The sequence below is a fragment of the Xiphophorus maculatus genome, chromosome 13, assembly GCF_002775205.1.
Source record: "Xiphophorus maculatus strain JP 163 A chromosome 13, X_maculatus-5.0-male, whole genome shotgun sequence".
Taxonomy (NCBI): domain Eukaryota; kingdom Metazoa; phylum Chordata; class Actinopteri; order Cyprinodontiformes; family Poeciliidae; genus Xiphophorus; species Xiphophorus maculatus.
This window is the reverse complement of record NC_036455.1, coordinates 24,667,629-24,687,466: the sequence shown is the minus strand read 5'-3', so window position 1 is coordinate 24,687,466 and position 19,838 is coordinate 24,667,629. Positions and strand designations below refer to the sequence as shown.

Sequence of the window (19,838 nt, the reverse complement as noted above, 5' to 3'; positions counted from 1 at the left end):
ATGTTGATACTTTTTAAAAAATGTATTCCATTTTTTTTTCTATCTACAATGGCCACCCAACGCCAATACTCTGTCGTACAGTAGTCTCCAGACCCCAAACAGGAAACCCGTGAAAGGAGCTGAGATCCCATGATGCCCAGCGGCAGCACCAAAACCACAAAGATCTGGAGAAAACCTGGTTATAAACTACAGGAAAAGTCCAATCTCTATATCTGTACACAAAAGTTTCTGTAGCAAATTTTAAGTTCTGGTCTTTTATTGTAGCAAAAACTTATGTTTCCCACTGTCCGTACATTATTTAACAGTTAACCTCGGCATGTCTTTTCTTGTATACCATTCTGTTTGAGAATCACCAAACTGTCTCGAAGCAAACCTTTCAGCTCCGCTGTTGGTCTTCCTTTAGTTATTATCTCCTGCTTCAATTGAAAATCCACTTTAGAAAACTGTATAAGTGTAGAAATGCAGTCTTCCATGTTGATGTCAGAAGACAGGAGAAAACAAATATATCACTGTACTTTACTTATTTACTGTATTTCTAGCTTGCTGTCACTCTGCAGTTACGGAGTCACAAAACAGATGTCTGGGATCATGAGCGCCCCCTGCCATGAGGCAGGAGAACTGCCTGCCTCACCTTGAATTTGTTCTCTGCCTACGATCACTCCTCAGCACACGAAACACGTTACACACAGTTGGTGACATGTAACACAGTATTTTATATATATAAAAGCTAAATTATGGAAAATTTGTTCATATGTTAAATGTTTTTAACCATTTCTTTGGCGACGTTCAGATAGGAGGAACATGCTACCATAGAATGACAGTCAGTGCAGTTAGAGAGAGGTTGATCAATCCCAGGTGAGGCTCAGCTCGCTGCTGCCTCACCTGCTGCACTTCCGAGCATCTGAATGGGAAAATGCGAAAATTCAACGAATTTGAAGAAAAAATAAGCAAAATTGGTTAAGCTAAATTAAAAATAAATTAATTTATAGTACAAACCACAGGGTGAAAATAGCAATATAAATTATTTTATCATTACATATCATTTTTCCATGGTGACAGGACGTCACTGCTTTAGATATTATTGGAACATATTTTATTCAGCGATCATGATATCAAGAAGTAGAAAGGTGTGGCTTATCATACAATCCTGTGGTTTGGCTCTGTCTGTCTGTTTGTTCTGGTCTGCTTGGCATGTCTGAACCTGGTGTTGACGTCTGCAGGTTGTCTTCATAGTTATGTTTGTCAGCATGAACTGCTTTGGCTCTCTTTTACCCCAGGTGGTGCTAATTTCGGCCTAAATGACTAACGTTACTAATAATTTGACATGTGAAGGCAAACAAATCTGGTCTAATTTCTCCTGACCGGCATTCATTCTCCCACAGAGCAGAACCCATTTCTAAAGATAACCACTAATTTGGAATATTGCAATTTTCATGTCTGCTAAAGTTTAAGAAGGCAGTGCTATTTACTTCATTTGTCACTAAACATTTCAGTGATACAGAACTTGGACTCATGCTGTAAACTGCTGTTAGCACAAAAACCAAAATACTCTTTGCATTGTATTTTTGTGCTGTTTGTATGTTTGGTGCAAACCTCTAAAAACGACAAAAAGTCTGACTTTACAGAGGAAAGGGACCCATATGACCACGACTAGTGCATCTAAAATGATGATTTGATGCATTCTTTTGTCTACAACAGTAAAATAATTGTGTTGAGTAGGAGAAGCAGACAGCGGGAGCAGAGACAGAGAGAAAGAGTTGTTATCAGAGGCAACTTTATTAAGAAATCTGGCCGATGACGTTGCGAAGAAGGATTCTTCATTAAACCAAGAAAAATATGGAAAGAAAAAAATCCCCATCTGCAGCAACTTTTTGAAGAATGTTGAATTAATTTGAGTTGCAACAAGATTTAATTTCCCTTTAGGATCAATAAAATATTTTGGGACTGAATCAAATTGAATTGAACTGGAATGAATCAAATCTCTGAGCAGCTTTCTGAATCTGGGCCAGGAAGCTCAAACACCACAGCTACTTTTTTCCTTTTTTTCATACAGCAGATTTGAAACTAAGGCACGGCTAGTGAATTAGACAGCTTTCCAAAAAAATAAATAAATAAAGTGAATTTGATCCAAGGTACTCTGTGCTTTAGCAAGAGGATTAGTTTTTCAGAGGCTAGTTGGAAAACTCTGGGAAAGTCATCAATTTAAAACTCCTGGAATTCTTCGGCTTATCTTTATCTGACATTAAAATTAGCCTGATAATCTGAAACAACAGATTATCAAGATAATAATCTTGATCATAAGGGGGCAAATACTTTTTTCCCCCCACCAGTGTAAAGTCTCACGTTAACGCCGCAATTCTGTGTTTTAGAAACATAGGGGGAAGAAATGGATTTTTATCGTTTTTGTACAACTGTAAAACAAGGTTTTTTTCTGTAAAAGTTTCACTTCTGTTCTCTCTTTGAAGCTGGGGTGCGTACTGTGGCTTTAAGGACAGGTACCACCTAACCACTTCCCTGTACAGACCAGGAGTCTGAAACAAAATCCTGCTCATGCTGCATGCAGTCAGCTGTGTAGGTGTCAGCCCAGGACATGTATATCAATATCTGAACACACCTGAGAAGAATGCTCGTCAGGTAAGGTTTCAAACGAAAAGAACACAAACTTTTTTAAGACTGGAAATGTTGGTTGAATGTGCCAGTTCTTGTAACGGGAATTATTATTATTATTATTATTATTCTGTTCATATTGTATTATATTTTCTTGACTTAATCACAAGGCATCTCTGGTTATTTGCTTGAACAGATTTTTCATTCAGCAAGCTGGCTGACTTTTCTGTTTTAAGCTTTAGCTATAGCTAAGTAATGTCAACCGACTTGTGTGTTTCACCTTTTCCAGATGGAAAAGCTTCAGCAGCAACAAGGCCAACTCTTCCAAGATGAACGAATGGAAGACGACGGTTTTCCTGCTGTGTGCGGCTGCCGTTGGGCTTCTGCTAAAGGCGCGTTTCAATAAGTGGCCCAGCTTAAAAGACAGAAACCTGTCCTGGCGTGAGCTGGAGACTGAGCTTTCTGATGTTAATGCACTGCTTGGTCATCACCTGAGGCGTTCTGTCGAACCCTTTCTGTCTGCAAACATCAGTCTGTTTCAGGAAACATTTAACTGGTGGAAGGTAAGTTGTCATACCTTCACTAGAGTAGTACCTTGTAAAAACCTTTCTGTCTATTTTATTTATTTTATTTTTTTTGCTGGGTTGGTCTAACAGCAAACTCTATGTGACATATATGTCAGCAACTACAGCGTGAGAAGCATGACCTCAACTGCTATAAATCAACAGTGCAGAAGCTGTTTGAGATATTCCCACCCACTTCCAAAGCCGATCCCGTAAGATACAGGACTTGTGCAGTCGTGGGAAACTCCGTCAACCTGAGAGGAGCAGCTTATGGACAGCTTATAGATTTCCACGAGGTCATTATAAGGTAAATACTTCTGTTTCAGAAAATCGTTACAAGAAGAAAAAAAAAAAACTTCGTCAGATTTCCCCTCTGTCCTGTTCAGAATGAATGGTGCACCAATACAAGGCCACGAAGAAGACGTCGGCGTCAAAACAACTCATCACGTCATGTACCCGGAGAGCGCCGTGGATTTAAATAACTCTACTCGCCTCGTGCTGTTTCCATTCAAGATACAAGACCTTCAGTGGCTCATTAAGGCCTTTACGACGGGGTTTAACGGAAAGTGAGTTCCACATTTTCTCCGTCGGTTTAGGATTTTAAGCATCTTGTACGTCAACTTTTATTGAGAAAACATATTTGCTTACAAACACAAAGAGAAACTCAGGAACAGAACAACATGAGGTAGTACGCTAGTGGTGTTTGAGCTTCTACAGTGAATGTGTTGATACAAAAAAAAAACAGCAAGCAGATATTACAGATATGAAAAATATTCAATAACTGCAACATGTGTTTACAGCATTTTTGTTTTTACTCTTGGGAATAATGGATAAATATAGATTTAAAAAGGATCAAGATGACAAAAATTTGCATTTGTGAATATAAAATTTGACCAATTAAAGTGAAACCTCAATAATACCAACAAGCAACTCGTTTGTAGAATAAAAATTGAATTCTAGTTCAAATTAAAAAATATGATTATGATATTTTACACTTTCTCTTTTCAATTTTCTAGGGCTAGCAGAGAAAGCCCTGCTACGTATGTCAGACTATCATCCATCCCTTCACTTGATTACCAGTTGGTAAAGTAAAGTAATGTTTCCTTTCGTCGTTTGCTCACCGCCATTACAACACAGAAAAAGACGGGACCTTTTTTTCCATAGGCATGAATACGTAGACACCTCATTGAGCGCTGAGTCCTGCGTTACGTCGCCGTCATCTTGTATGTGGCAGTAGAGCGATCGGAGCTCCTTAAGTCAGGTCCTTCTCCCCACTTCAGTCATCGCGCATGCGCAAAAAACGGCAAGCATTGTAAAACTGGCAAGATATCGAAGTTTTAACCCTCGTTTTTTCTCTTAAGTTTAAGAAAGGCTATAGAAATGAGTGGGGGAGCTGAACCAAGTAAGAAGACAAAAACGTGTCACCTTCATACATAATGGACCTTACCAAGCTCCGCCCACAACCGACCCACGTGACCGCAAGTCTCACAAACAAAACCTCGCAGCGCATTGTTTCTATATAAACATGACTGATTAGTGCATCATTTCTACTGAATTTTCACAATATATCAGCTACTAAATGGACAGAGGAACTAACAAGTTCATGTCATCATCTGGGAGGAGGTTACTGGTTTCTCAGTCACAAGCTGGTTGCAAACCTGAGGCCAGCAGGTGTCAGTCAGTTATGGTAGATCTGAACTTTGACCTCAATATGAGAAGCTACAGCCTGATAGGAGGAACCAAAGAGCTCTGTAAAGGTAAAGGCAAATCTTCTGAAGTTGGGATATAATTAATTTAATTTCACATAATTACCGCGGTAGAAGCCATTTGTTTGTTAAAATGTTATGAAATATGTTTGTTCTATTTGATGTTTGTTGTGAATGACGTAAACTCACAAACAACGAGGTAATTAGTCCAACGTTTAGAAACTACAGCGGCTGTAATGAGCCACAGCAAAGGTAAAATAACCTGAACAGGTGATCAACTCAGAACCACTCCTACCTTTTTACTCTCTCGCTCTTTGTAGTTTAAGCACACCTGTTACCGTGGCAACCACCTGCGCCCTGCAAGACAAGCAAAGATCACGTTAAAAACATAACATTCAGTCCGTTACGATATCAAGTTTCCAGGCTTGATATTTGTTTCTCGATTATTAATCAGCGCTTCCCTGAACACAGCGATGGTTGATTGACTAGCTGTACTTGGTGCTAATGTGGCTAACACGAGTAACAGTTTAGTCCAAAGCCTTTTCTGCTAAAATAAAACCTTTAGTGTATATCAGATACAGACACATTGCATATTGATCTGTTTAGCTAACGTCAGACTGTGTAGCAGACAGGCTTCAAGGTGTACAAGTTGTATCAGTTCTGCCATTATGCTGTACTTAGCTAACGGGAAGCTAAGTGTGTTTGTGAGATGGCCACGCACCTGACCACGTAGACTCAGCCAATGAAACGTGGCCCCTCTGGTAAGGTCCATGAATCATGTAAGGAATTTTCAACATGATCGATCTTGTCTCACACGTCACATCCTGTAAAGGAGATACCCCACATATGCATGCCTTTTTAAAAAGACTAAGATATTTCTTTTGATTTTTTTGTCACCAGGTCTTATGTTAAAGTAAAATCTAAAATAAAAGCCAACAAAGATTTGGTGAGTATTAAACATGGCATATATGTTTTTAGCGACAAATCATGTTTTCCACAAGTTTAAAAAGGGATTTTTTCTTAACAGGTGAAGGTGATAAATCCAACTTTCATGAAGTATGTCCATGAGGTCTGGATGAAGAAGAAAGGATCATATCCATCCACTGGCTTTATGGCTTTGGTTCTTGCTCTTCACATTTGTGATGACGTAAGTAGATAACAGTCTTAGACTTGAAAAGATTTTGATTGTGATGATCAGTATTATGATGCACATTGTTCAGAATTAATTTCTTAGGTTTTTTCTATCATGTTCTACAAATAGATTATAATTTTTTTATAAGTTGGTTGTAAACATCATTATTTTTGTTCCTAAGTCTTCTGGAACAGATTTACCAACACTGTAAATCTGTTGGTGAAGATTCAGAAAAAATTTGAACAAAAACTTTATAATGGTGATATTCTCTATAATAGTATAGAGAAGTGTTAGTGTTGTCATACCCACTAACAGGGGCAGATATTGATTAAGGGTGTTTTTAGACCTGATGGTCCAGTAGATATGGAGTGGGGACCAAAATTGCAACATTTGCTGCATCTTAAGCTGGGGTGGTTTGCTTTCTCGCGCTATTGGGTCAAATGATCCAAATCCGTTGAAAAACGTATTCTCCTCCTCGCCTGTGGGGTCGCTGCACCAGGAACTACTGAAGAAAATGACACAGAAACTCCTGAAGAAGATGTGACTGCAACTTCCTTCTTCACAAAACGTAAACAAACATGGAGTGGCGTTTGATTTTAGCGGTTGGAGGATTTCTCTTTTGTGTTTCGTAAAAGACCACCAGCCATTTTTCTTGCTAGCACACATTCGTTTTGAGTGCATTTACCCATAATTCCCTGCGTTATAGTCCGATTCCCGTGTCTCCGGTCCACTTGCCACTCACCCATGCAATCAAACCGCACCAGTTCACTTCAACCGATCCCAGAGCTAGGTTTTTGCTTTTTTTTGGTCCGCATCAGAGTTCAATTCACACTTCCCCAAAAGAACCGTGAGATTTAATCAGTGTAACAGTTTTTACTTGTTGGGTTTTTTAAAACATTGATCGAATCGCTGTCAAACTAATTTATTTTGCTTACCTAGGTCCATGTTTTTGGGTATGGAGCGGACAGCAATGGAAACTGGAGCCACTACTGGGAAACACTTAAAGACAAAAAGTTAAAAACTGGACTGCATCCTGGACAACATGAGTATGCACTTATCCAGCACCTGGCTAACGGACGAAAGCTAAAGCTGTACAAAGGCCTTTAACTTCTCTCAGAACTTGAAGAAAACTTGCCTTGGTCACTTGAGACCATTTTTTTTTTCCCTTTTTTTTTCCCAGAGTTTTTGCAGCGCTAGTGGCTCATATTTTTTCTACAGTAGGCAGACAGGAAGGAGGGTGAGGAGAGGGGGGAAGACATGCGGCAAAGGTCGTCGGGACCGGGAGTCGAACCCGCGACCAACGCGTCGAGGACGAAGGCCTCCAAACGTGGGGCGTGCTAACCCCCTGCACCATCACAGCATGCCCCTACTTGAGACCATTTGATGACATTATTTAAAGGTGAACAGTTCGTGTGAAGATGGAACCGACTGAAGTCTCACAAGAATAACGTTCCTTGAATAGAGAGTCGCATTCACAGATTTTAGCAACTGACCCAAACAGGATCAGAACAACACTACATGAAGTCAGAAGGTGGTAGAAACTCTTTTATGCATATACTTATGCTGCAGGTAAATTATGCTAGATTTGTGTACTTTATTTATTGGCAGAAATGATTGAAATATGCTTAATAGCCAAATATGCAATGACAAATGCATGACTGCGACATGGGTGTCATCGTACTGAATGTTATTGAGGTAAAACTAAACAGCAGAATGTAGTTTTTCTTTGTGTTTTTAGTGCTTTCTCACTGTTGACTCTGTTGTGTTTAGGCCATTTTGTCCTGCATTCAGACTGCATGAAAATTGCAATACAGAGTCTGAACAACAAAGCAAATTGTCTTGAATGTCAGTTTAGTAATTTTATTCATGTTTTGTTAATCAGGATTCAATACTTCTGTACTTCTGAAAACACTAACACGGGGTTTCTGCTGATTCCACCAATTCAAACTTAAGATGTTTAAAGACTTTTATGACCAGTATTTAAGACCAGCATTACAACACAAATGTAAAAAGAAAAGTGCATATTTTATATAGTAGAAGTGCTTTGCTTTTTTTGCACAGAATGAATGTAAGGGGTGGCACAGAAGTGAGCGAGTGCTGAAGAAGAACGTCATCCAGCAAAATGGCGATATAATTATACTTACCCATGATAGATGCATAAGAGGTAGCTGGCTAGCTGGCAGGTGTATGTTAGCAGCTGGTTATCTCTATCGCCTCAAATCATGGAACACAAGGAAGGCACTGAATAACATTTCCTACCTTTTACCCAACTCTCAGTCAACATAGACAGTATTTTATAAAATTATATTTTTTTGCAGACTGCTTAGCAAGAAGGACAATGTGTGCATATGGATCAAACATTTTCAAACAATAATGAGACCTTATCAAATGATTCAGTAAGAAATAAAGTTATCATTCCTCATGGGACGTGGAACAATTAAGCTTAATTCGCTGTTGGATTTGTGTGTTGATGTGGAAAAATTACAATTAGGTTACACCTGCTAGTTGTATTGCTATATGTTTATTCTAAGTTCTGTATATTCCCGCCAAGTTTTTTTTGACTATTTGGGTTACATGTACAAGGTTGGACGTTGTTTTTACACAGCTGCATGGGAACCAGTCTCATTCCCAGGCTTCGAATCCCTTAAGCTTTGTTTAAAACTCATGTGTTGTCTCTGCCTGGCAGAGCTTTCCATTCAGACCTGCTTCATTATTAATTGTCCTATGAGCTCTCTGAGTTGTGCACAATTCATGAATAAACCTGATTGAGTGATTTTACCTGAGCAGTGCGTGGAAATATTTTTTTTCCACGACAGTTTGGTGCCGTGACCCGGATCCCTCAACTGGACATCCGAGGACGTCGACGAACAGCGTTAAGCGCGCAACCTGGACTAAACTCCAGCTTCAAACCTCGATTAGGATTTAAGAGAGAAGAGAGCTGTTGGTTTCAATGATCTCAAAACCACTGCTATCAGGTGGGATACTCACTCAGGCTAATAAATTAATTTTACAAATTCTAAATTATTAAATCTGAAATGGTAAAGGATCCGATGAACCTTTCACCCTGGGGAATAGAGATTGACGGTGTTGAGAGGAAAAGTAGGGTTAAAAGTCCCATGGGAATAAAATAAAATAAAAAAATAATTAAAAAAACAAGCGGTTGGAATAGAGTCCCTCTGGAATTGTTTGGGCTACAGACTGAGAGAAAAGTACTTTAAGAGACAAAAAACGGATAGAAACTAGGAGTCTTATTGACCTTGAGAAACATAAAGAGAGTTTGGATTAAAGAAAATGACCGTAGGGAAAGACAGGAAAATGCTTAACAAATGGCTGGATGTAAGGATGATTCTGGGAAAATAACGGGGCGACATGACAATGCTTCTATTTCTATGATTAAATCTGGAAAGGTTTCTGCTTCTAAAACTAAGGGAGTTAAACCCCCACAATTCTTCTTCTTCTCTTCCCACACATCTGTACCCGGACTTGAGTGCTCTCTCTGTGTTGGATCCGGACCTCGACGCCTAACTGATTACACAACCACGACAAGCGGTACCTGCACCAACTGCTGTTGTCCCTCAACCTTCAGCACAGCCTGCATCAACAACAACAGCGGCAGCAGCTGCTGCTCCTTCTAAGGAGGAGACAGACATTCTTGTGCCTGAGGATGAAGAACTGTTCAATGATGAAGAGGATGAAAAGATGGCACGTCCAATACAAGTTTCCACAAAAGACATGGGAAAAAGGATAGGAGAGAGGACGATCTCCTACCAGGTCGACATGATCTCAGATCTAGAGACAAGAACAAAGGACAATCTTCGAAGCTAAGCATTGATCCTGAATTGAATGCACCCATGGTTGAGGTTATGGGAGCTGATGGACCATATCTCGTCTTCCGATCTTGGACCAGCCAGGACATTGAGGACGCTGGAAAAAATCTAACTGATCCCCTTCATTCTGTCTTTGCTGATCAGCTCGGTGAATTCTGCCGTGAATTTCGGCCTACTGGAGCAGAACTGCGGAGACTTCTGGCCAGAAAATTTAAACCCACTGATTTGGCAAAAATTCACACCTCTTTGCCAAAACCTGAGGACCGATTAAAGAACATCGACTGGAATAACACAGACAATGACAATTATAAAACAATGCTCACTGGACTTACAAATTTATTTTACTATTTATATTTATACACAATATCTATATCTCTTTGCTATAACCCCTTATAGTCCATACATACATAGTCTTGTACATCTGTAAATAAATATTTATATCTCGTAGAGCACTTCTGGATAGATGCTTGTACTTGTGACAGTGCAATGACGATAAAGTTGAATTCTATTCTATTCTATTCTAAATGCCATAAGGACTACGTTTTCAGTCCGAATAAACATGACCTCCATCTATACATGCAAACAATGACCAGCTGAGACAACTGATGACTTCATTCATCGCCTTATGGACACCATTACAGCACACGGAGGTCATTCCAGGCCAGACACCTTCAACAATCAAGCTCCACCTGGCCCTTGGGAAAGTATTACCTGTGACACCATAATTAAAGGATTGCTTCCAGACATCTCAAAGGAACTGAAACAGAGCTATGTGGGTTGGGCTGAGCAACCTCGTTTAGAAGATGTTAGACGTTATGCCAGACATGCACAGCAGCAGGTGGACAACCGCACCAGGGAGCAAAAGGACAAGGTGGAAAAAGAACTTCATTTGGCTGCTGTTACAATGTACTATGATCAATCAAGGAGAGGAAGAGGACAACCCAGAGGACGAGGACAACCTAGAGGACGAGGCCGTGGCCGGCGAGGCTGAGGACGAGGCTACGCTCCTCACAACAGAGATGCTGATGTTTGTCACAATTGCGGAGACCATGGTCATTACCACCGGCACTGTCCCAGGAATTACAGGAACATGACAGATTGACTAGAGGGGGCGTGTGAGGATGGAGCGACTCAGGGGGTGCACTCAACCGAGGGTAACGTAACGCACACACACACATCTCTACACCCCAATTGTGTGAATGTCAGCGATCCTGCTGATTGCAATGAAGAGCTGCTTGCTGAGTGTGAGAATTTGAATGAGGCTCCAGTTTTCCTGTTTTTCCTGTTTCTGGCAAAGAAGAGCTGCTTGCTGACAGTGACACACTTGACAAAATTCTAAATGCAATTTCTGACTTGGAGGAGAAATTTGGCTCGTAAAAGCAAACTTATGCTCATTTTGCATCTGATGCATACAAGGCCTTCCCTACTTTTGATCTGACTATTTCAGGGAAAAAAGTGTCCTTTATGGTTGACTCCGGAGCAACATCTTCAATTGTGAGGAAAAAAGAATTTAATATTCCACCAAAACTTAGTGGTAACTATGTCTATTCAGTGTCTGCCTCAGGTCAGGTAGTAAAGGAGAGAATTACTACCCCTATTTCATGTAAAACTCCTCAAGGATTTTCTTTCAAACATTCATTTTTGTTGTCATATTTGTGCCCAGTAAGTCTTATTGGGCGAGATCTGATGTGCCGCTTAGGGATTGATCTTGTCTCAACACCGGAGGGTGTAAAAGTTGCATCACATTCTGATTGTGCAATTTGACTCCTCTGCTCTTAACTATGTATATGAATGGAAGCTTCCAAATTCAACTCTTTCACAAAAACTTCTTGCAGAAGTGAAAACTTTAATTTCTCCTTTTTCCGATTTCAAACAACGCGATGAATTATGCTGCATTTCAAATGTTTCATTGGGGGCTGATTGTGATTATGAGAAGCGATGGTTCCGAGCTCCTTCTGAGAAACTGTCAACATCTGCTTTGTTTTGGATCACACACACAGCGGGTTTAGGAACACACACACAGCGGGTTTGACTGTCTCTCTCTCAGCTGAGCAGAGACAGTTTTTTTTTTGTGTTCCTTACTCTTATCCACATTCCTTTGGCAAAATCGCAAAATTTGGAGTGAAGTGATGTGGGATCATTTATTCATGCTTGTAACAATGAGACTAATTGGATTATTTCACCTGTTGACCCAAAAGTAATGTTTTCTGAGCGCATGTCAGTATTCAAAAGGGTGTTTCATTGTACAGTGCACTGTAAGAAAGCTGTGGAATTGGTTCCTACCACAGATCAAAATTTTGGAGCATGCTTTTTATCTCACACAGATCTGTCTTCACTACCACAAGGGCTATCTAGAGTTCCTGATGACTTTTGGGCTAAAAGCAAATATGATGTAGGTCTAATTAAAGGGAGTGAACCAATTGTTATTACCCCGAAATGTGACTTTCGTCCATGCCAAAAACAGTATCCCCTAAAACCTGAAGCTGTTGAGGGCATAAAACCCGTTTTTGAAGCTTTACTAAAAGGTAAAGGTGCATACATTGTTCCCTGTAATAATTCTCTGGTTCGCTCATCAATATGTACAGTAAAAAAAGCAAAGAGCCCTGGGGAACGTCAGGAATGGAGATTTGTGCAAGATTTAAAATTGGTCAATAAGTCGGTTTTACCACGTGCAACAGTAATGCCAAATCCTCACACCATTCTGTCTCAGATTCCCTCAGATGCACAGTTCTTTTCAGTGGTGGACCTTTCAAATGGATTTTTTTCTGTCCCTGTGGATCCGAAAAGTCAGTTCTAGTTTGCTTTTGAATTCGAAGGGAAATTATGAACTTTTACCCGGTTGTGTCAAGGCTTTTGTGACAGCCCCACTATCTATAATGCTGCGCTGAAGGCTAGCTTGGATTCGCTCCAACTTTCACCTGGTTCTGCTCTAAATAGCAATGACAAAAAGCAACAGTTGCCTTGCTAAAGCATCTTCATGCTGGGGGTCACAAAGCCAGTCTTTCTAAACTTCAGTTTGTCAAAGAAGTCATCACCTTTTTAGGTCATGTTGTTTCAAAAAAAGGTCGTTCCCTTTCACCTAAGTGTGTTTCTGCTGTTCAAAACATACCCAGGCGTGTTACAAAGAAACAGCTTCTGTCTTTTCTGGGTATTACATCTTACAGCAGAAACTTCATTCTGAACTATTCGATTCTGGAGAATCCTTTGAGAGCCCTCAGTAGCAGTCTCCAGGCTCCAGACACTGTCCAATGGACTCCAGAGGCTGAAGCTGCTTTTACTCAGCTAAAGCTGGCACTACATACTGCTCCTACACTTGGCATTCCTGATCCAAACAAACCGTTTGTTCAAACAGTGGATGAGAAGAAAGGCTGCATGACATCCGTCCTGCTGCTTTCACATGGAGGAAAATTGAGACCTGTTGCATATTTTTCAGCTAAGCCAGATCCTGTTGCTGAAGGGCTAATTGGTTGTTTACGTGCAGTAGCTGCTGCAGAAAAAGCTGTTCTTGCATCAGGTGACATTGTGGGTCATACCAACCTCACCTTGTTGGTTCCACACTCTGTTTCTATCATTCTTTTGGAGCAGAAAACTTCTCATCTTTCTGCTGCGCGTTGGCTAAGGTACACATCTGTTCTTCTGGATATGCTGAATGTCACTGTAAAACGTTGCACTGTTCTTAATCCAGCAACTCTTTTGCCGACTCCTGATGATGGTGAACCTCATCATTGTGAGGGGGTCTTGGAACAAGTTTGCACACCCAGACCTGATTTAACCCTGACCTCTAACTAACCCTGACTTAGTGCTGTTTGCTGATGGCTCTGCATCACGTGATCCTATTACTGGTACTAACCATGTGGGCTTTGCTGTTTGCTCTTTGCATGAAATGCTAGCTTCTGGCTCCTTGCCAAAACGCTTCTCTGCTCAGATTGCTGAGCTTGAGGCACTAACAGAGGCATGTAAACTGGCAGCTGATAAGTCTGCCTCGATATTTACTGATTCAAACTATGCATTTAAAATTGTGCATAGTTTTGGAGTTCTTTGGAATCATAGGAAATTCCTTAAAGCAGATGGTAAACCTATTCTGAACTCTTCTCAAGTTGCAGATTTGTTGGATGCTATCATGTTACCTTCTGCCATCTCTGTGACTAAATGTCAGGCACACACTGACATTTATCTGATGATACCGTTGCCCGTGGCAACGCAAGCGCTGATATGGCAGCAAAACAGGCTGCACAGCGGCCTTCCATGATGAGCTGCCCCTCCTTCCACACTTCTCCACCTTCTCCCTCTCCCCTCTCTGATATTGAAGCACTACAGTCTTTTGCTTCAGGAAAAAAGAGGCGTGTTTGGAAATCCTCAGGGGCTGTTTATGAAAATGGAATATGGATGGGTCCGAATGGCAAGCCATGCCTTCCAAAACATTTTTTTCTACACTTCGCAAAACTAACTCATGGTTTTGACCATGTTTCGAAGTCTGGAATGATTGCTGCACTTACAGCACACTGGTTTACAAAGGGATTCAGTTCTTTTGCACAGAGACACTGTCACACAAGCATGATTTGTGCTACACACAACACAGGGAGAGGTGCGAGCGCATCTCAGGCTGCACAGCCTCCGCCTGACAGACCTTTTAACTATTTGATGATGGACTTTATTGAACTGTCCCCTGCTGAGGGGAAGAATTTTTTTTTTAAACTTTTGGTTTTAGCTTTTATATTACCTTTTTTTATTACTATTGTTCTTGATTTTTATCATGTCTTCAATCATTGGTGTCATACATCTGCGATTATCCTGGACAAACATATACAGGACCGTCTCCCTGGCAAGGAGGGGTTGCAAGATAACTTTTCCTACCTAACACAGTCATATTGTTACAGGGTTGAATAAGTGAATGCTGGTAGGTTTTTCGTATCTTGCGTATATATGTTTTGTTGTTTTTTCTTTTTCTCTTTTTGTTACATCTTCCAGGATGCTGTTATGTTGTATCTTTTAACCTCGGAGGGAAATGATGAATAATGTTAAATATTATATATTTACTTATAATCAAAAGGGGGGAAATGATGTGGAAAAATTACAATTAGGTTACACCTGCTAGTTGTATTGCTATATGTTTATTCTAAGTTCTGTATATTCCCACCAAGTTAAAGCTGTTTGGGTTACATGTACAAGGTTGGACGTTGTTTTTTCACAGCTGCATGGGAACCAGTCTCATTCCCAGGCTTCGAATCCCTTAAGCTTTGTTTAAAACTCATGTGTTGTCTCTGCCTGGCAGAGCTTTCCATTCAGACCTGCTTCATTATTAATTGTCCTATGAGCTCTCTGAGTTGTGCACAATTTATGAATAAACCTGATTGAGTGATTTTACCTGAGCAGTGCGTGGAAATAGTTTTTTTTTCCATGACGGTGTGTATATGCTTGTGTGTGTTTGTTGAGGAACATGACCACTCATTCAGGTGCGACGTGCTCATCTGTTGATGTGGGTTCTTTCAAAACAAGTAAAAAACTGCAACAACTCCAGATCAGCTGATTCACTGTAAGTAGGTAGAGAGATGTTATTAGTTTGTGTTTAATGATTTTGAAGAGTGAATACTGACCAATTTAACAAGCCGCACTCCACAGCATTAGCAGTGGTGAGGTCGTAACGGGTGAAAAAAAAAAATTGGCTGCTGTGATTCGTCATTATTTTTGGATGATTGTTACTTGACATACATGTAGGTTTTGCTTACTGACATGACACCATTTTTTTAACCTACCGTTCCTTTTTACTTATTGCTATATATTTCGTCTTGATGTTTGTAGGTGTGTTGATTAGACTATGCTTATTGCTCGTCTTTCTCGTTCTGCTGGTCTATGCCCTCTCATAGTTGTTTCCTTTTTTTGGTTCACCCTTATATGATCAGGCTCAATGACATTGTCAGACTTTCCTCTTTGCTCATCTCTTTGACATCTCTGTATGCAGACTACCTGATCATCTGCTTTTTGTTCATTTTGTTGTCCATTCATTCTTTACTCTTAATTTGGATTAGCCTACTGAACTCCAGCGCCTGCCGTGTTCTGGAAATACTTAGAAATCTGCAAAGATTTATATTCTACTCGTCTCCTACCTCCTCATGTGATATGTTGGGGGAATCCATCAACTTGACAAAAACTATACTTTCCAGACTACTGTAAGTTTATACGAATGTGTCATACATATTGATATGCATGTTGTTTCTTTTACTTTGGGTAAAATTGAGTAAAGTTATTTGCCTCTTATTAGGACAATTTCAGAGGCGTAGGACTTAAGTGCAAGTTTAAATTTTTTAATTAAACTTTTTTTTTACTCGCACACTCTTTCCAGGCTGAGCAAAACTCACACATGCAGAATGACTAGAAAAGTGAAGCTGGTTGTCTTCCTGCTGACCGTGGCTGTGGTTGGAATGTTAAAGTTCAACGTCAGAAGTTCTCCAGCGACCCAAACCTCAGCGCCCTCTTTAAGCAAAGACAATCTGCTGTTCATGCGTCACGTTGAGCCATTTTTGTCTGCAAAGACCGACCTGTCTGTGGAAAGCTTCACCTGGTGGAGAGTAAGTTGTGACTTTTTTTTTAAAGTATCTTTTCTAGCAATGGAGGTGATGGATTGTATCATTTTGTTTTACGCCTGGAAATGAACTTGTCCAACCAGATTTGTGTTTGGATTGTTTTGGGTTTGACAGAATATTCAGTTTGAGCCACGTGACCTCGGTTACTTTAAGTTAACACAGAAGAGGCTTTTTGAAATATTCCCATCTTTTCCCATATTTGGAAAACCCACGGCGGACAGAATTAGAAGCTGTGCTGTGGTGGGAAATTCTGTGAACTTAAAAGGTTCCGGCTATGGGCGCCTAATAGATTCCCATGAAGTCATTATAAGGCAAGTGTCTTATCTCTCTATCTCTTTGTGTCTTCTTTTTTTTCCTCCTGGAAAGCAAACATTCATTTACAAATGCATTTCCTCCCTGCTGTTCAGAATGAATTTTGGTCCAGTCAAAGGCTACGAAGAAGATGTGGGTACCAAAACAACACATCGTGCCATGTACCCAGAGAGCGCCATGGATTTGGATAACTGCACTCATCTTGTACTGTTTCCATTTAAGATAAATGATATTGAGTGGATCATCAAGGCCTTTACAACAGGATTCTATGGAAGGTGAGAAATGGTTCAAAAGGTAAACCATTAACACTACTCGTTGTTTTTTTTTCTTTCTATCTTATCATATGGTGGCCCTGAAGTGCAAACTACATCAACACATCACTAAAGACAACTACAAATTTGAAAACACAACATATTCAAAAACACAATGACATTTAACTAAGTTCAGCTGCAAATTAAGAAAACACAACGACGTTAACAAAACAGAAGAGGTAGATCCAAGTGAGAAAACTTAGACATTGATTGGACAAAACCACATTTGTCTTTAGAACCGGAAATTATTCTGGCTTTAGCGCGTTTGTTGAAAATATGAATGCTATTTTAGTGGTAGCTAACATAGCTACCACTATCCATGAATATTTTGAGAGAGCAAATGACAGAATAATTTCTAGTGGAATCGTCCAATCAACAATGCCTCAGGTTTCCCGTTGAAAATTTGTTAATGTTTTCTTAAATTGTAGTTGTGTTTAGTGATTTGTTGAAGTGGTTATGTGGCATGCATACTAATGCATGCCGCATACCAATGCATACCAGCAACCTGCTGGTATGGTTGCTGTTCCAGCAGCAACACTGAAAACACATCCAGAGCTACAACCGAGTAGCTTTTAGTTTCTGCCATCTTGTCCTGAAGTAGTGACTCCATATTTCTTTGCCAGATTAGATGATATATCTGCACTGTAATATTAATCCACACAAAATAAGATATAAGCAACCAGCTAGAAGGTTAGTTTGGGATAAGGTTAGCCAGGCCTGTTGCAGTAAATCAATAAATCGCACGATAAATTAAAACTGAATAATTTCCATTTGAATGATTTATCATTTTTTCTCTTTTCTCTGTTTACTCAAAACTGGTTGGTAAAAGTCTTCCGTCTGGATCATTTGCCTCGCACCTTTTTCTGAAGGACAAATTTATTAAATTAATTTTATGATGTGTTCTTTCTGTTTTGTTTATTTGGGGGGGGGATTAAAATATCTTTCAGTTCTTTCAGTGTTAATTGTTCATTAGACTCTTTCAGAACGTGTTCTTGCATTACCATGCCATTACCGTTTTATTACTCGAAAATGATCTTTAAACAACATTATCGTTTATCGCAAAAACTTCTAGGACAATTTCATCCAGCAAAATATATCATGACAGGCCTACAGTTAACTAGCTCCCACCATGAAATATGCTTCATATGTGTTGCTGAATCTAAAGTGCAACTTCATTTTCATTTAGTGTGTTTCTATTTTTGCTGAGTGTTTTTAGTGACACGTCTCACTGCTTTTAACAGATCTTACGCACCAATAAAATCCAAAATAAAAGCCAACAAGAACTTGGTGAGTACTGCACAAATGAATGGAAGAAGTTGTTAATTTGAACATATTAACATTAAATGTTGCACAAAAAAAAAAAACACAACTCAAATATATGTATGGAGTGTAATGAAAAAAAATTGACTTGCAAAAATTTAAGACTATTTGCGCAAACTCTTGATAACAGGTGCTGGTGGTCAATCCAGCTTTTATGAAGTATGCTCATGAAATCTGGCTGGAAAAGATGGGATCGTATCCATCCACTGGCTTCATGACTTTTCTTCTTACACTTCACGTTTGTGATGAGGTGAGTTAGTCTTTCTCCTAAAAGGACTGAAGCCTTTTCTCTTGAAAGAGTAAGAGGCAACAACCTTTTCAGTAGTTGTATTACAACTACTGAACATCATTTTATACATATCATTGGATGTGTATTTCTGTATCACCAATAAAGATTGTTCAAATTCTTATTGAGAAGGAAGTGACATCACTGCCTCATTTGTTGTCAGACGTGCATGTTTGGTTCAGTGATTTTAAATCTAAATCTGTCAAAGAAGGGATATATTTTTTTGTCTCGATTCTAAGTCTTTGTTCAAATCAAAATCAAATCAAATTTTATTTGTATAGCACATTTCAGCAGCAAGGCATTTCAAAGTGCTTTACATCATATCAAACACAGAAACACAAAGCAACATAGAATCAACAATCAAAACACGACATTAAGTCAAGTTCCATCAATAAATTTGTAATTGATTACGTTTCAAATACAATCCTAAACAGGTGGGTTTTTAGTCGAGTTTGCATCAAAGGTTTACCTGTTACACTCCTACTGTGTTATATGGAACAAAATACCTGTTGCTATTTTTATTCCCACTCACGCTCACACAGTTTAAAATGATGTAGACAGCATTTTAATGGGCTTCTGGTAAGTGGACTTTGTTTTGTTCCTACTCCTGTAGGTCCATGTGTTTGGTTTTGGAGCCGACAATAAGGGAAGCTGGAAGCATTACTGGGAAACGCTTCAAAACAAAAACTTCAAAACTGGACTTCACCCTGGACCACACGAGTATAAAATCATCCAACGGTTGGCTGATGGGAAAACAATCAAACTCTATAAAGGCTCATGAGATTTTGTTTTGGACTTTAGAGGTCAGGATTAGTTTAGTGTTGGTGAATTTTTATTCTCTGGTGGTTGTTAATGTATAATAATACAGTAATATATTTTGGCCTGCTAGATCACTTCTCACTTTAAACAAGCAAACTTTTAAGCTTTTTCAAAAACATTTACATTATTTTTGATTGAAGATTAAGCTAATATTGTAATATTCTCCTTAGATTTATGGTTTTTGTTGTTTGTTTTTTTAACTCTGCAGGTTATCTTCATTTGAAAAAAGTCTACTTAAACAATTTACTTGTGTTCTTTTTAAAAAAAATCTGTTTTAATAAAACTTATTTTCACGTTGGGTCAGAGCATACACAAATCTGAAGCTCTTCAGAGCTCGTCTCCACATGTCGGGTGTAAAAGCGAAACCAAGACAA

General features: G+C 39.4%; 2 protein-coding genes across 2 annotated transcripts; both read left to right on the top strand.

The window, feature by feature from the left end:
* Positions 1–2,489: 2,489 nt before the first annotated feature.
* LOC102218379 (CMP-N-acetylneuraminate-beta-galactosamide-alpha-2,3-sialyltransferase 1-like) lies at positions 2,490–7,225 on the top strand. Its single transcript, XM_014471463.2, has 7 exons — positions 2,490–2,634; positions 2,897–3,170; positions 3,290–3,477; positions 3,557–3,736; positions 5,777–5,822; positions 5,904–6,023; positions 6,948–7,225. Exons 1-7 carry the CDS (start codon positions 2,624–2,626, stop codon positions 7,113–7,115), a joined length of 987 nt encoding a protein of 328 aa, XP_014326949.1. The 5' UTR covers positions 2,490–2,623; the 3' UTR covers positions 7,116–7,225.
* Positions 7,226–10,746: 3,521 nt separating this feature from the next.
* On the top strand, positions 10,747–19,426 carry LOC102218628 (CMP-N-acetylneuraminate-beta-galactosamide-alpha-2,3-sialyltransferase 1-like). The gene is made up of 8 exons (XM_005806200.2): positions 10,747–10,900; positions 15,795–16,002; positions 16,176–16,401; positions 16,531–16,727; positions 16,824–17,003; positions 18,281–18,326; positions 18,490–18,609; positions 19,259–19,426. The coding sequence occupies exons 1-8, from the start codon at positions 10,747–10,749 to the stop codon at positions 19,424–19,426; spliced, it is 1,299 nt and encodes a 432-aa protein (XP_005806257.2).
* The last annotated feature ends 412 nt before the right edge of the window (positions 19,427–19,838 follow it).